Below are 14,648 nucleotides of genomic sequence, written 5' to 3' on the forward strand. Positions count from 1 at the left end.
AAATAAAGCATCAATTTATAAAATGAAAAATGTGCACGAAAATGAGCGCAGTGTGAGTATTTAAGAAAATTTTACAAACATGGCACTGTCAAATAGGGACAAGTTCATAAGACCGTTACTCATTCAATTTTACACTTAACTTTCAATTTATTAAGAAACACGAGATGTATTCAAACTGACTCTGAGTACATTCGCTCATTTTTCAGTGTTCATCAGGAAATTTTCATTGCAATAATCATCCAAAAACATGTATTGGACACAAATTTTCATTATACATAAAAGCTTTTTCTTATCTCGTTACTTGTCTATTTTCACTAACTTTTTTTTTTTTTTTTTTTTTTTTTTTTTACGTAATTTGCACAGTAGTCATATACACAGCCTCATAGCGGAAAGGGAATTTCACTTCCACTAGAGGAGAGGCTTTATTCTATCTGGTCCACTCAGCAAACTGATTGATAATCAGAAATACTTCTCACTAATCACGACAGCCTTTGATGAGTTCATTATCCGAAGAAAATTTATGCAAATGCATAGTGTAGCCTCCAATACGTGTGCATTGTGCACCTCAACTCGGTGAATTTACATGCTACTTTCCGCGCGTGGCTCTTAGATTGCCGGACGTATTACGCATTCGACCCTTTTTTTATAGGTTTGAAAATTTCCCAAAATAGAATCCGACTTACATTTGGACAAGAGTCATCCAGCATCAACCTAATTACATTTTGTCTAACTTTCTCTCATGATATATCCTTTCAACAGAAAATGAAACACCCCTCTCCTTCCTCCTTAAATTTTTTTTAAAAGTTTTTATTTGATTATGAAAAAAATTTTCACGAAACTTCAAGGCATGCTGCTTAGTATTCTGGTGAATAAATGGAGCTTGAGATAAGTTCCTAGAACTCCGCAATGCGACCTTTTTTCACGGACTCATATACCTGCGAAGATAAACTTTATTTTCGACTTAAATCTTTGGGTTGTCAGAGTTCGGTGAACTAAGATTTGAAAATACTAAACATATTTTTCACCTCGTATAATAATTATGTTTGGTTAATTTACTAAGCTTAAAATGTATAGAATATAGTCACAAAACATAATCATAATTATACAATTTACAGGATCTCTCAGAAATCAGAAGCTCTCCTCCTCGTTAGCATTCGGGTATATGTTTTTTACTGATTGTGAGCAGAATTATTTTAAGAAAGAAAAATTAAATTTGGCCGACTCACTTGTCCTTAGGCTGATTCCAACAAAAACGCGAAAAAGCAATCGGTTCTTCATAGAAGTTTTTGAAGTGTTAACTTACGTGTTTATGACTTGATGAATAGATGTGTATACTGTTTACTCAAAAAAATTCGGTCATCCTCGTGATGTAATTTTGCTTTTGATATAATCTGCATAGACACTTAAAACACTTGACACCAATGTAACTTTAAAAAAAAAAAAAAACCTTCAAAATTAAAGTCTTGGAAGTTAAATAACAAAGTTAAATGAACCGAACAAGGCACACTAATGGGGAACGAGCGAGGAAATATTTTGTGAGTAAACGAGTAAAAACTGTAAGACTCTAATCAAATTTTATTTTGATTAGATTTTGCTAAATTCCAATAAAATTGCACCCGCCACGTTTCCACAGTATCCCGAAAGCCAAGAGTAATGAAACAGCAGCGGGGTAAAACTACGAAAGTAAGATAAAACGTTCGAGGAAAGTGATCATCGGTTTATTTGAAAGTGAAATGAGGCTACAAGTAGTAGGGTCTTTGTCTTGTACAATTTGTGGAAATGTATTACATCCTGCATCCTTGAGTTAAATCAGATTCATATGGCAGCGAGCTTTGCAAAACAAAGGGATTTAAACTGGTTTCAACTTTATCTGCTTCTCTCACCAGACCTCGTCACAACGCTTGGAGTGAAGGGTTCACTTTCTGACCTACGATTCGCATCTGCATTGATTAAAAACCTCTGAAGAGACAAAGATGATCGATTTGAAAGTATAACGACCCATAAGAACTACTTATCACATTTAATGAATGAACTGTAGACAGATTGTGAACTGACTCCTAAATCTAATTCTTGAGCAGGTCATGGTGAGTTTTTTTTTTCTTTTTTGTTGAAGTATAATTATTTTATAATTTTTTATTTGACGCTGATGATAGGCGTAGCTCAAGACGCCGTCAGTTTTGAAGAACCTTCATATTGCAACATATGTTTGTTATTGTGTACTTTTTGAGCCTTTTTAGATAAAAATAGTGGTCGGGTTCTTACTTATACTAAAATAATATCCAATTAATTGTTGACCTCCAAATATTAAAATACATTAAAGTATATAAGCCAAAAATTAAAATAAATATTCTTCATATTTTTGCTGGTCACGCATTTAGGTTCCATTTAGGTTTAAGGTCCATAAAATATGGCATGCCCTGTGAGGAGAAGGAGGTCTAATCCAAAGTCATAGGTCCATGATTGGGGAGGAAGGTCCAAAAGGCCTAATTCAAACTGAACGTAACTCATCAACGCCCCTAGTGAAATTCTTCAGTCATGCTAGTCATTTTTGCTCTACCTTAAGACTAGTAGAACACCTAGAATGGTGTTTGAAGGAATAAAAATAAGTTTTCAAATGACGACTATTAATGTTTCTTAACATTACAGACACGGGAAAAATAAGAAGTAAGATAAATGCATTTGACACGGTTTTATTCAATTATAATTACAGATATATATTCAACAGTACATAAATTATAAGTTGGCACGAGTAACATCAATCATATTTAAAAAGAAGGTAGTGGGTTAAAAATTTTGGAAATTTGGTTTCTTCAGTTTTTTGTCGAATTGTTGTTCCCGATGCAGAAGAATAATAAATTCCTTACTTGAAATATATGTAAGTCCTAGTATTTCTCTTTTTTTTCAATTTTTTCCAGATTTATCATAATCGTTGGACAGCTCGGAATGCCAATTTCAGAATAAAGTGGCCTAATCAATATCGATAAAATTCAGGATTATCTCTGACAGAAAAAAATAACAATTTAATTCATACTGCTTCTTGCTTTCTATCAAAAGATTAATTATTTTACTTTTTAGCCATTGAACATGTAAACTATTTCAAGGCAAATACGATTAAAAAATGAAGTGAAAAAATGTTAATTTTTTGATCATTCCATTAATGTAATTGAGACATTGCGTGCGTTCCTCGAAGTAATTAGCGTTGTGTCGATATTGAACGAACGTCCGTCAATCCTCGTGAAAATTTTCTTCAATGACGACTTAAGATGTGATGAATCTGTCATATTCACTCCAAAGCAAAATTCACACAACTGACATACAATCAAAAATTGGTTCTAATTGTTAAATGTGTCAGTGCATCAGGGACATCGCACGGAGAGGCGTGCTTTCACCACGCGAATGGGGCTTCCTCTGCTATCTTCAACGCAAGTGATGGGTCGCAAAGCATTTCTTTGTAAGACTGACAATCGAATTTGACTAATTGCACTGGTTTCTTTGACATCTGTGTGAAAAGAAGAAAATGCATTAACATTATCATGCGTGTGGTCGTGCAAGCCTTTAATAAAATACGGAAGTAAAATTGTTACAACTAAACATTTTAAAACCAATTTTTTTGATAGAATAAACACGACAGATCAAATGCCTGAGTGTCTGTGCTACTCCGCCGCAAAGCTCCTAGAGTCGCCTGCAATTTACAGGCTAGGCAAATGTGGGTCTTTCAGAACCACAATAGTTGTATTCCAGATGAGGGGGAGGGCAGGACTAAGACGGACTCAATAAATACTATACACACTAATAAATTCTGTAGTGCCAAAGAACGGTGCAGCATTAAAATTCAAACGTTGCTAAGTTGTGTCTATTAACAAACAAATTTTCTGAAAAACTTGTGATTTTTTGGGTTTGAATATTTCAGATAATATTCGTAATCGATTTAATTTTGCCTAAAAATATTACTTTTCCATGGGGGAAATATTTTATCAGAAGAAATTTTGAAACATCTGGCGTTATTTCTATAAGCATGAAAGAATTTTACCCATCGGAAGGGTATCTTCTTTTCTTTTATTTTTTCGACTCCTGCATTTCCTGTCCACTTCTGACAGAAAGCCACAGAAGGTGACGCAATAATACGTAGTTTGCAAAAAATCCTAAGTTAATCCGCACTCAGTAATAAAATTTGAGTCATCCTTTGCGCTAAAACATTAAAAATTTAATTTTCCATGCAATTGAATCTATGCTCTAATTTTGAATTTCTCTGAACTAAGGGTCTTTCAGTCCTTTATCTCTTGGTTGATTAAATATGTTGATCCGATTTCTAAGATATAGAATCATTGACCTACCTTTTCTGCCTCTTCGACGGTTAGTTTGCAAAAGCGATTCATCTCCATCAAGTACAGATTACTCGTCAAACACACGTCTTTATTCGTGAGCCATTTAAGAGAATTTATTCTTTTCAGAATAGCGTCAAACGTTCGCATAATGTAAGTCCTATTAAACCTTGGGGGCAGTACTTCCATTGCTTTGTCGAATGTTCTGTCACCATTGAATCTTTTGGCTATAGTCTCATCCTCCTGAATTTCAAAAAAATTACTTTATTTTTAAAACGTATGCAGAGCTATGAAGAAACCTAGAGAAAGCTAGAAAGTGACACAGGCACAGTAAAACAATGCCGTTTATTCTTTAAATACTCCAAGAGGAAGATAAAATTACAGTACTTTAATCAATTTTGGATTCATTTTTTAAGAAAATTCAAATATGACGTCATTGTATATTTTTAAATTTTCTCTTCTCTGCCGTGCTGAGCAATAACGCAGTATGAGCTTTCAGACGTCGTCAAGTTTCCTTTGAGAAAAACCGACTTTAATGAGGAAATTTTTAATATTTTTTCCAACATTTTCAGAAAATTGTCTACGCAATTTAATCTAAAATATCTGAAAATTTCAAGGACAAATATGCATGAATGTCGTCAAAAATACATGTTTCATCAAGTGAAATCTGGCAACTCTCTGAATGTTCTTACGGCATCTTTCCTTAGCACAGCAGTACTGTGAGTAGATTTGAAATTTACATCTCCTCTAAAGTGCTCAGTCTCTCTCTCTGAAACATATTTACCAATTAGTGCCACATTCTATTTTACTATTTCCTTTTCTTTAAGTCAGATAGGAAAATTTATTTTCGTTTTTATTTTAAATTTTATTTACTTATGTAACCTTATTCAGGAATAATACATTCTCTTAGACTTATTCAGGAATGACACATTTGTGATACATTCACAAAATCCTATTTCACATAGTTTTACCTACAAAATTTTAATTAAAAAAAAAGATGAATGCTATAAAAACTCAATTTAAGTTTTTTCTCACCTTAACGATGAGCGCGAACAGAATCTTGGTTAAATAATCACGTAAATATTGATCGGATGGAATCAGAGAACACAGTTTGTTCGGGACACCTTGTAGCAAGAAAAGAGAAACTTCACGCTGAGAATCTGCGAGTAGTTTCGATATGAGCATCGCCAGCCCTCCGCTCCACGTCTCGGCAACTAGCGTGACGGGCCCTCTGCTTTGGATCTGAGTTATTGACTGAAAACGTCATCAAAATAAGCATGATGAATATTCTTTATTCATTGAAAAATATTTTAAAACTGATAAAAATTACTGTCTACGGGAAAGGGAGTCTTATCTTGCGAAAATTAAATAATGAGTTATTGATAAGAGAGCTTAAAATGGTGTCCTACGAGCACCGTGGGACAAAAAGCTTCCAAAAATATCACCCGAACCAGAGTGTGGTGGTTTGAAGTTTGTTGGTGAACGTAGTTTCTGGAAGAGGCTCTCTGACATTTCATCGTTCATCTTTCATCACGATGTGTATCATATGGGGCCTCTCTGGGGAAATAAGAGCTAGGACCCGAATAACGACTGTAAATACAGAACTCATTCTCCAAAGAGCTGAAATAATGTTTTTCTTTATAAGAATTAATATTTGTAGTAAAATATCATTGAAACTCTTTGAAATGATCTATTCCCAAAGTTATTGTGTTGAATTTTATTTGAGGCCCGGAAAGATATTTTCATTATAATTTTATAGACTTTCTTGAAGCCACCTCTAGGTAAACTTTAAGTTATTCATGGCCCTCTAAAAGAATGGAGCGGTTTAATGTAGGTACTGATATGAATATAACCCTGGTGAGCCCCATGTTCAACGAACCATGTTTGCCATGCTTGGGGTGCCATCATTGATTAAAATGATCAGAAAAATCGAAGAGACGCTTACTTCTAAAAGATCCGAGGCAATCTGTTCAATAGATGATCCGTTTGGCTTCACATGCGCCACATAACAGGGGTAAATCAGTCTGGACGTCAACGGCCTAAGTTCCGTTTCGCATACAGCAGGAATTATGAAAATAGGGAAAACGTCTTCTACCTCCAGTGACGTCACTGGGGCCAACGAGGGAGTGTAGATAAACTCGGCGGAAGATTTACTATCACATTCCAAGTCTTTCAAACATAATGATTCTCCCAAAGTTTCCAACTCTTGCAAAGAAGACGGCAAATAATGTGTCATTAACTCCTCTGCATCCGTGTCTGAAAAATGGTACAAATTTTGACTCATTGTCAGTATCAATTATTCATTTTGGTCCCACCTGACATATCACACGATGGAAATGTATGTGAAGACATAGCCGTGATGGTAAAACTGAAACAAATGGTGCTGAGAGTTTTACCACCGTTTTTATATATCGACGGTGAAAGTACCAAACCACGTATCTCGTTTGCGGTGTTTAAAAATCTGCGCTCACATTTTATTTTTTGGAAGTAGACCAAACCAATATCATTCCTTGAAATTTTCAGAGAATTTTTTCCGCACCAAGAGGAAAAATCACAGAAATTTTCAAGACTGGATGTTAAGTAGTTTTTCATTTAAAAAATAAAGTATGACAGGAAGTCTGCGACGTCGCAAACCGAGATACGTGGTTTGGTAGTTTCACCGTCGATATGTTATATGGTCTATCTCAAGATTCGTGAAACGGTACACTCCCCAATGGCTTTTCACAAGTTTTTCTAAACGTATTTATGGACTGCTCTGCCCTCAGATATCTCCAATCACAGAACTACTCCCCTACCATCAACAGAAATACAAACCCACTTACGTGCGATGAACCCAATATTACTACCAAAATAATTCTGAAACTCTTCACCTCTCTTAATTTAAAAATCTAAATTTTCGTACATACTCCCACTTTCAAAATTCTCTGTAAAGACGTTAATAGCCTGTGACGCTGAATGTCTTAAAATATACTACCTAACTAACTAACTATTTGTAAGGCTATAATCAGATGCATTGAGGGGACACTCCAAGGACAATCTAGCTTTAAATCAACAGAAAACGTTCCATGATCCTTTGAAAGAACTTTGCATTAAACTATGAAATGTATGTATTAAAATCAAAAGGAAATATATCCATTTTGACATGAACTATGAGAATGTATTCTCATAGCCATGACTTAGGTATGTCAGAATGTACATAGCTCCTTTTGATTTAAATACGTCCAAATGAAACACTTTGAGACACACTGAGAGATTGATCAGACTTAAGTATGAATCCTCTATACGAAGAGTTCTATTACTATTCGCTCAATAAAGCGTAAAAAGGTAAGGTTGTACACAAATAGCATGTTTTCATCCTTACTCGCATCATCCTTCTCGCATTGCGTTTGGTCAGAAACAACATAAGTGGCTGACTTGTCCGGATCTGTCATAGCTCGGCCGAGAACATGAGTGCAGTCTACATCTCCCTCGCAAATAATCGTAATCATTCTATCGGATTTGAAGGTACTGGTCTCTCCTTGTATGTTGATGAAGTTCATTTCCAACTTTTGGGTCGCCTCTTTGATGCTTTCCAGAATATCAACGTGGTCATCCTGATAGCAACAGGGGTGAAACTAGTAGGTTATTTCTATACTTGGTAGATATTACAAATATCAATACCTCATTACGATGTTCATGATGATTTTAAGATTGATATAAAAATAATCATACGGGGGGTCCTGGAATGGAATCAACGGGCACCAAAAGCAAAGAACGTGTTCTGTGGATCAATGCATGACTATTTCGTTCATTTTATTTTTCTTAATTTTTTTTTTTTTTTTTATTTTCTAAAAAAAGAAAGAAAAGAAAAATCAAGTTGCAGCTGCGCCCCCTCCCCCTCCTCTAAATGTTATCGTCTTGGAATTTCCCAACGGCAATAAACCGCAAAATTTGTGAAAAATAGCTGCCTCATATAATTTCTCGCACTGATTACATCTGAAAACCGCACGGCATTTTCCGTGTCTTAACAATGACTTAGGTTTTGCAGTGTGCATTATAAATTTTCGGTCCACTGGTAGGTTAAGCTAAGAATTTTTGTCGAGAAAAAACGCAGCATTTGAGCATTATTCAAATGTTTCCAAATATTGCTTTTTAGAAAATGTTTCTTTTTTAAGAATTTTATGAATATTTATCCGAGATACTTATAGACGCTTTCTATCAAATTACGAACAAATTGTAAAGACATTAGAAAAAAAAATGTTTTTAAAATTTCCCGTAAGTCCGTAATTTATCGAAGGAGATTTGGCAACGCCTGAAGACTCATACAGCATTCTCCTTTTGCCCAGCAGTAAGCCTAGTTAAACTAGTGGGTAAAACTTACCAATGAAACAGTGAAAATGGTTGAAATATCTCCCATTTTCCGAGCTTGGTTCAGCAGTTTCTGAATCCCCGCTGCTATCAGAGCTGGGTTTATGGACATCATTAGAAGGGTGGCTTCGTGTTTTGCCGTAGAACTGTTGATCCTCCGGACTACATCAGAACAATCTCTCGAATCTAGTGTTCCGAGTATGATTTTTTTGACCCCACGGTTCAGCAACCAGTCGATGATATTCGGAACTCTATTGATGGTGGAAGCTGAAACCAAAATGGAAAGCATTTCACGAATTTTGGAAACTTGGCACTTGTAAAAAAAGCCGCTGTCCGCCAGAGATTTTAAATGAGATGAGGGAGTGCCAACTCTCTGACGGGTTGTGGGAGGACGGAGTACTGTGGCGGTTAGGCGTCATAGAACGTCAGAGAGCGCTGTGAAAGCAACTCGTATGTATGTGTCGCAGTCAATTTGCAATCGCCGGCAATTTGCAAGCGGTTATTACGTTGTTTCAATGAATCGCAATAATGCGCATCGACATAAAGCAATTTGAAAGAGTTATGGTCTTCAAAAGTATGAGCTCGGCTTGAAGCGCCTTCATTTTTTGTGATACTCTACGCTTTGTCACGATGTTAGTTTAGTTGCCTGTCCGATCTCAACCCAACAAATGTCACGGAGTTAACTGCAAGCACTTCTGGGTGTGCATAATCCTGCCATGTTTTTAAGGATAGAAAAGTGTCTATTCACATCATAGGCAACATAATCAGCACAGTAATCTTGTTCTTTTATTTTTGAATCTTATGGTTTTCTATAACTATTCACCACTGGCTTGTAAATTGTCGGCGATGCCAATTGCCTGCCACATATATATGTGTATAAAAGCTTCTTTTACAGCGCTCTTTGGCACTCTGCGACACCTAGCAGCAAAAGTCCATTATCCTCTCAAAGCCCTTCAGCGAGCTCTAAAACCCCCTGTTGCCACCCTCCCTCTGGGCGTCCCCTTCGTCTCCCCCCGAGAGGAACCCCATCAAGCATTATCCTCGGCAGCTTTTCTTTCGTCATCCTATCGACATGACCATATCAGACAAGCTGTTTGGTCATGACGTCGAACATAATGTCATTTTCGACTCCCGTGATCTGACGCACAGACGCACTCTTTCGTTGCGGACCCGATCTTAGCTAGAAATTCCTCCCGACCTTCCTGCGAAATTTTTTGGGGGTCTGAAAATTTGGGAAAAGAAGCGATCAAGTATAAGTAATCAATAGACAAAGTCTGGAGAAATTCCAGAGGGGGGGGGGGGCGAAAAAAGCCGTTTTTGCATCAAGCTCTTTGAAAAAGCGTGTTAAAAACTTCACAGATTGCGCACAATGGAAATGATTTCAGACTGTTTCGACGTGTCCAACGTGATTTTTTACCCTTAAAGAGAATATTTATTTTGTTGTATCTCTTGCTTGCAATATACCTATTGTATTCAATGAGAGGTTAATATCATTGAATTTGTAATGGAAAAATTACAAAACGCATATGTATATCAGTGTCCCTACCATCACTACCTGTCATTTGAAAGCTCTCACCTAGGACAATAAAAGTACGCGCGGAGTCTCCATTTGCAATCCACTCTCCATGTACATTGAACTTGTTTAATTCCTCTTGTGTTAGTTTCTCAGGCTGCCTAGCTCTATACTTTTTCCCCACGTCCAGTATTAACTTTTTACCATGTTCTCTGATAACATCAACCCTGGAAATGAACATTGATCAGTTACTAGAAAAAATGAATCAGTGAGAACGAAAACACACCAACTCCGAAAAATGAAAATAATCAAGACACACACAAAACTGCAAACTAGGTGAAGAAGTTAGTCTGAGGAAAAGATTTTTGGTGCCGAGAGACAAGTTTTTTTTTTTTTTTTTTTTTTTATTCATCCAAAATATGTTACAACCACCTAACTAGGTGTAAATTAACTTTACTTTACAAATAAAATAACTTATAAATTGACTAGCATCTAATTTTTGTTTTTAACTTTAACTTTCATAACCCATACTCGCATGAAACCCAGACTACATTCATACTTCTTACTTGCTATATAGATTTAGAAAATAAATAAATCAAAAAATAATAAAAATAAATGAGCATGATAAATAAGAAAACTTAAGAGAGATGAGTTACAACTGCTTTCATGCGTTATCCATGTCCCCAGTGGCTTCTCTGATAACTAGATTATGGGAAATCTACTTTGTTGTATTAAGATAAGCAAAAGTGACTATTTTAAGTTAAACGCCAAAGGCTAGGTCACGAGGTTTGGTCCTCTTTAGCCTCCTTACCGGGACGTCTGTGGTGAGTTCCCTGGCTAGGGGATTAGAATGAATTTCAAGTTTATTGTAGTACTTGTAGGAAGCGTTTTTGATGTAATCAGAGACGGACTCTATTTCAAGCTCCTCTCTAATTGATTGGTTAGTTGTGAACCATGGGGCATCTACCATTGACCGCAGCACCTTCGCCTGGAAGGACTCAATCAGGTATCTATTGCTCGGTTTGGTGCAGCCCCATAGTTCACAAGCATATGTCCAGACAGGTCTGAGGACTTGTTTGTATAAGAGAACTTTATTGGCAATGGAGAGTGCCGAGTTTCTTCCCAAGAGCCAGTACATTTGTCTGTATTTTGCATTAAGTTGTTCTCTTTTATTTTTGATATGTTGTTTCCAAATCAATTTTCTGTCAATCGTGACTCCAAGATATTTTGCTGTATCCGAGTATGGTACAGGTTTATTTTCAATTAATATAGGGATATAATTAATTTTTTTGTTAGTAAAAATGGTGTGAACCGACTTTGGATTGGAGAGAGCCACTCTCCAGTCCTTGGTCCAGTTCACAACCTCGTCAACAGTATTTTGTAACTTGACAGTGGCCTCAGGAAGATCTCGACCCGTCTCCAAAGCTGCAATGTCATCAGCGAATGTTCCTAAAAGTTTACCACTTTCAGGCACATCTCTAGTGAATAAAAGGTACAAAATTGGCCCCAATACACTCCCTTGGGGAACTCCGGCCAATAGAGAGACAAGTACTGAAGGACATTGAAAGGCCCAAGTTAGGAACAGATGTGCTCATGTCAATGACCTGTATGAAAATGGATTGTTTTTAATGAAAATTGAGATTTTTTAGTTACCGAGTTTGTGCGTTTTCGTTCTCACTGATTCAAATAATCACGATGTCAAGAGAAATACTTCATCATGAAGTTTTGAGGAGTTGTCTCAAAAATGTATTAGATCTTCAAATTTAAGAAGAGCACTAACGTTTTGCCCTGTGAGGGCGAAACGGGGTATGAACCTTAAAACTTTGCCAATCAGACGTTTACAAAATACGGATTTCCCAGAAAACTTGGGTATTTTTTCTTTAGATTTTTTGGGGAATCGCATTCACTATTGGACTACTTCTTCAAATTAGGTATACTAATATTTTTCCAGAACCAACGAATACACTATTATTTCCCAATGAACATAAGTATTTTTATGGATGAGCCAGAAGTTATAGTTCCTTTCTGCAAATGTTGTCAAATTTAGCCTATCGTGATTAAAAATGTTGAAGAAAAATATTCATAACTTGTCTTTCATATCTCATAACTGTGTTTAGCAGAAAAGAACCTAGCCATATCAGTTATTGCCAAATTTAACTGGACAAATAAATTATTTACGATAAACATTTGAGCGGATTCATTTGAAGATTTAAAGGAATTTCTTTCGTGTTATGCAGAAAATTCACTGAAATTTTCTCAAAAATCTTCACAACCGTTCACATCTAAAAAATTAAAATGCCCGATTCTTGGCAATAGCTTATGTAATTTGGTTCCTCCCTCCTTAACGTGGTCCAAAAGTACCCTTGACGTGAAGCGCTTTTTGATCCACACCGTAAGAAGTTAAACGCCAAGCCGCGCCGCAATATATTTTATCCCGTGTTGAAATCACTCGCAACTTGTAACTCTCTATGGCGTAGATAAATAAACGGTTTCAGGACATTTTGTCGACGATTTTTTGTCTGCACACCTTTTTTGACCAGTAGTTTACGCCCAAACGTAAAATAAGCAACGGTGACTTGGTTCAAGCGTTATATTTTAGTCGGTATGTAAAATTATATTGACAATATGGAAATGAGAAATTGAGAGAGAAGGAGGTATTATTATGGTTGCTCATTTTCTAAACGAAATGGTATTACTTTCTCCTTTTGAATCATCTTTTTAAATTGTCATTGGTGAATATTTGGTTTTATTTCCATCCTTAAAATATTCGATGCACAATATACTCTATATGTGTATAGGTACTTTTTTATTGTTTTTATTTTTTTCTTTACGAAATGATTACTTCATTTTGAAAACATTTATATTTTTAAAACGTGACAAATATTTGTAAAACCTTTTCCAAGTGACACTAATCTCAATAAGCCGCAGTTGTGCCGACAGAAGCTGCAAAAATGAATAAAAGAGGGGAAAAAACCAAGAAGCACGCAATCTTTATTTTTAACCCATTTGTACATCGATCTTTTAGAGTCAAATACGTCAAATTTTGAGCGTTTGGTTGCGCGTGCACCTCACTGCAGCACAATGAAAGCACAAAATGTAAAAGAAAAAATTAAAGTGCTATGGAAATCATTGAATTTGACACGGAACCACCAATATTTAAAAACACACACATTATATTATTATTCTCCTTTGATAAATTGATACATATTTTTTCCCCATCAATTTAAATGAGAATAATCAATGCGGAGTGTGCAAACATTTCAAAATCATGAGTTGAAAAATGCTGACTATGCGAGTACAAATATTAAAGCCTAACAGAGCGGAGCGGCGTGCTGCCAGCGCGAGAGGCTCACTGGCGCCTACAAACCTAAGTGGATACTTCACGTATTGCACAATGCTTGAAGTATCCACTTAGGTTTGTAGGCGCCAATGCGCGTTTCGCGCTGGCCGCCCGCCCGCCGTGCGGCGGCGCCTGAAGGCTGAAGCAACTATTTCACAACAGAGGTGTTGCACAGTATTGTACGAAATTGAACGTATTAAGAATGACAGGCATCCTTTAAAATTACATTTAATGAGGAATGAGGATTTTTAAGAATCCTCATTCTTATTAACATACCTGGATAACTGACTGAGATCATTGACGTCCACCGATTGGTGTGGAATATGAACCAAATGCCCTGAAGAGAGCTTTTCATTTACAAGTGCGTGGAGCTCAACTTTCCGTTCCTCTGGTAACCGCTCAAGCTGGGATAGGTTAAAGGTGAAGTATCCAACATCCCTATTAAACGAGCCCATGGGTAGAGGGGCATTGTGTAACATCGTCTCCTCATTGAGGTTGATAAAACTCCCCTGATGATTGATGGTTTTCCAAGCGGAAAGCATCTGTTTGCGAGGGACGTCGCTTATTATCAAGTCGGGGCCTAGTCCATCGGTCCCAAACATCACCGGACAGTAGAAGTCTTCATTGCTGTGGTTCGAGATGTTTGCTTTGGGAAGCTAGAAAATGGTTTTAAGCAAGTTTTTAACCGGTGAACAAAAGCAGGATTTATTTTGCGGTTATAATTTCGGAGCGGAAGATCTCGAATAAAGTTCCGACATTATCGTGATATCTATGCATAAAGTGGACTACTGAAATATTGATCTTGTTTGCGGTCTTTGAGACTTTTTGCTCTTATCTCATTTTTCCTTATCTTCATTTTTTCACACTTCCTTTTATTTTTTCGTCATAATTATTAAAAATGCAGTCGTTGCCCCTTCCAAATCTTTTGGCTCCAAAACATTTGAGCATTTAATTGATGAACGGCATTATTACTTAATCGAAAAATTAAACGGGCGATTATTACAGTTTTCCTTGTATTTTTATTCCTAGTGAGTCTTTTTGAGAATGCCCCACTTAATTTGGATGCTTCAAAAAAAAAAACAAACATAAATTCTGGAAAACTTTAGTGATTTTTCTCCTTCTTTGT

The 14,648-nt window shown here is 36.3% G+C and overlaps 3 protein-coding genes across 3 annotated transcripts in view; all 3 read right to left on the reverse strand.

Moving 5' to 3' along the window:
• LOC109030416 (fatty acid synthase) overlaps positions 1–1,709 on the reverse strand; it is a 57,804-nt gene extending 56,095 nt beyond the window's left edge. Inside the window, exon 1 of the mRNA XM_072303945.1 lies at positions 1,304–1,709. The gene's annotated coding sequence lies outside the window, so the exon portion shown is untranslated. The remainder of the gene's footprint in view (positions 1–1,303) is intronic.
• Positions 1,710–6,192: 4,483 nt separating this feature from the next.
• Positions 6,193–8,781, reverse strand: LOC140225523 (uncharacterized). The gene is made up of 3 exons (XM_072304719.1): positions 8,683–8,781; positions 7,684–7,915; positions 6,193–6,578 (listed from the first exon to the last, which is right to left on the reverse strand). The coding sequence occupies exons 1-3, from the start codon at positions 8,779–8,781 to the stop codon at positions 6,193–6,195; spliced, it is 717 nt and encodes a 238-aa protein (XP_072160820.1).
• Positions 8,782–10,159: 1,378 nt separating this feature from the next.
• LOC140225524 (uncharacterized) lies at positions 10,160–14,323 on the reverse strand. The gene is made up of 2 exons (XM_072304720.1): positions 13,799–14,323; positions 10,160–10,409 (listed from the first exon to the last, which is right to left on the reverse strand). The coding sequence occupies exons 1-2, from the start codon at positions 14,122–14,124 to the stop codon at positions 10,160–10,162; spliced, it is 576 nt and encodes a 191-aa protein (XP_072160821.1). The 5' UTR covers positions 14,125–14,323.
• Between the last annotated feature and the right edge of the window lie 325 nt (positions 14,324–14,648).

Source organism: Bemisia tabaci, chromosome 9 (assembly GCF_918797505.1).
Source record: "Bemisia tabaci chromosome 9, PGI_BMITA_v3".
NCBI classification, from domain to species: domain Eukaryota; kingdom Metazoa; phylum Arthropoda; class Insecta; order Hemiptera; family Aleyrodidae; genus Bemisia; species Bemisia tabaci.

Excerpts from the sequence above, each read along its gene's own strand:
- LOC140225523 (XM_072304719.1), bottom strand. The coding sequence starts at position 8,781 with ATGTCCATAAACCCAGCTCTGATAGCAGCGGGGATTCAGAAACTGCTG. Across the intron at positions 7,916-8,682 it reads CCATTTTCACTGTTTCATTG|GATGACCACGTTGATATTCT; the intron begins GTAAGTTTTACC and ends TGTTGCTATCAG. Across the intron at positions 6,579-7,683 it reads ATGCGAGAAGGATGATGCGA|ACACGGATGCAGAGGAGTTA; the intron begins GTAAGGATGAAA and ends ACCATTTTTCAG.
- LOC140225524 (XM_072304720.1), bottom strand. The coding sequence starts at position 14,124 with ATGTTTGGGACCGATGGACTAGGCCCCGACTTGATAATAAGCGACGTC. Across the intron at positions 10,410-13,798 it reads GATCTCAGTCAGTTATCCAG|GGTTGATGTTATCAGAGAAC; the intron begins GTATGTTAATAA and ends GTTCATTTCCAG.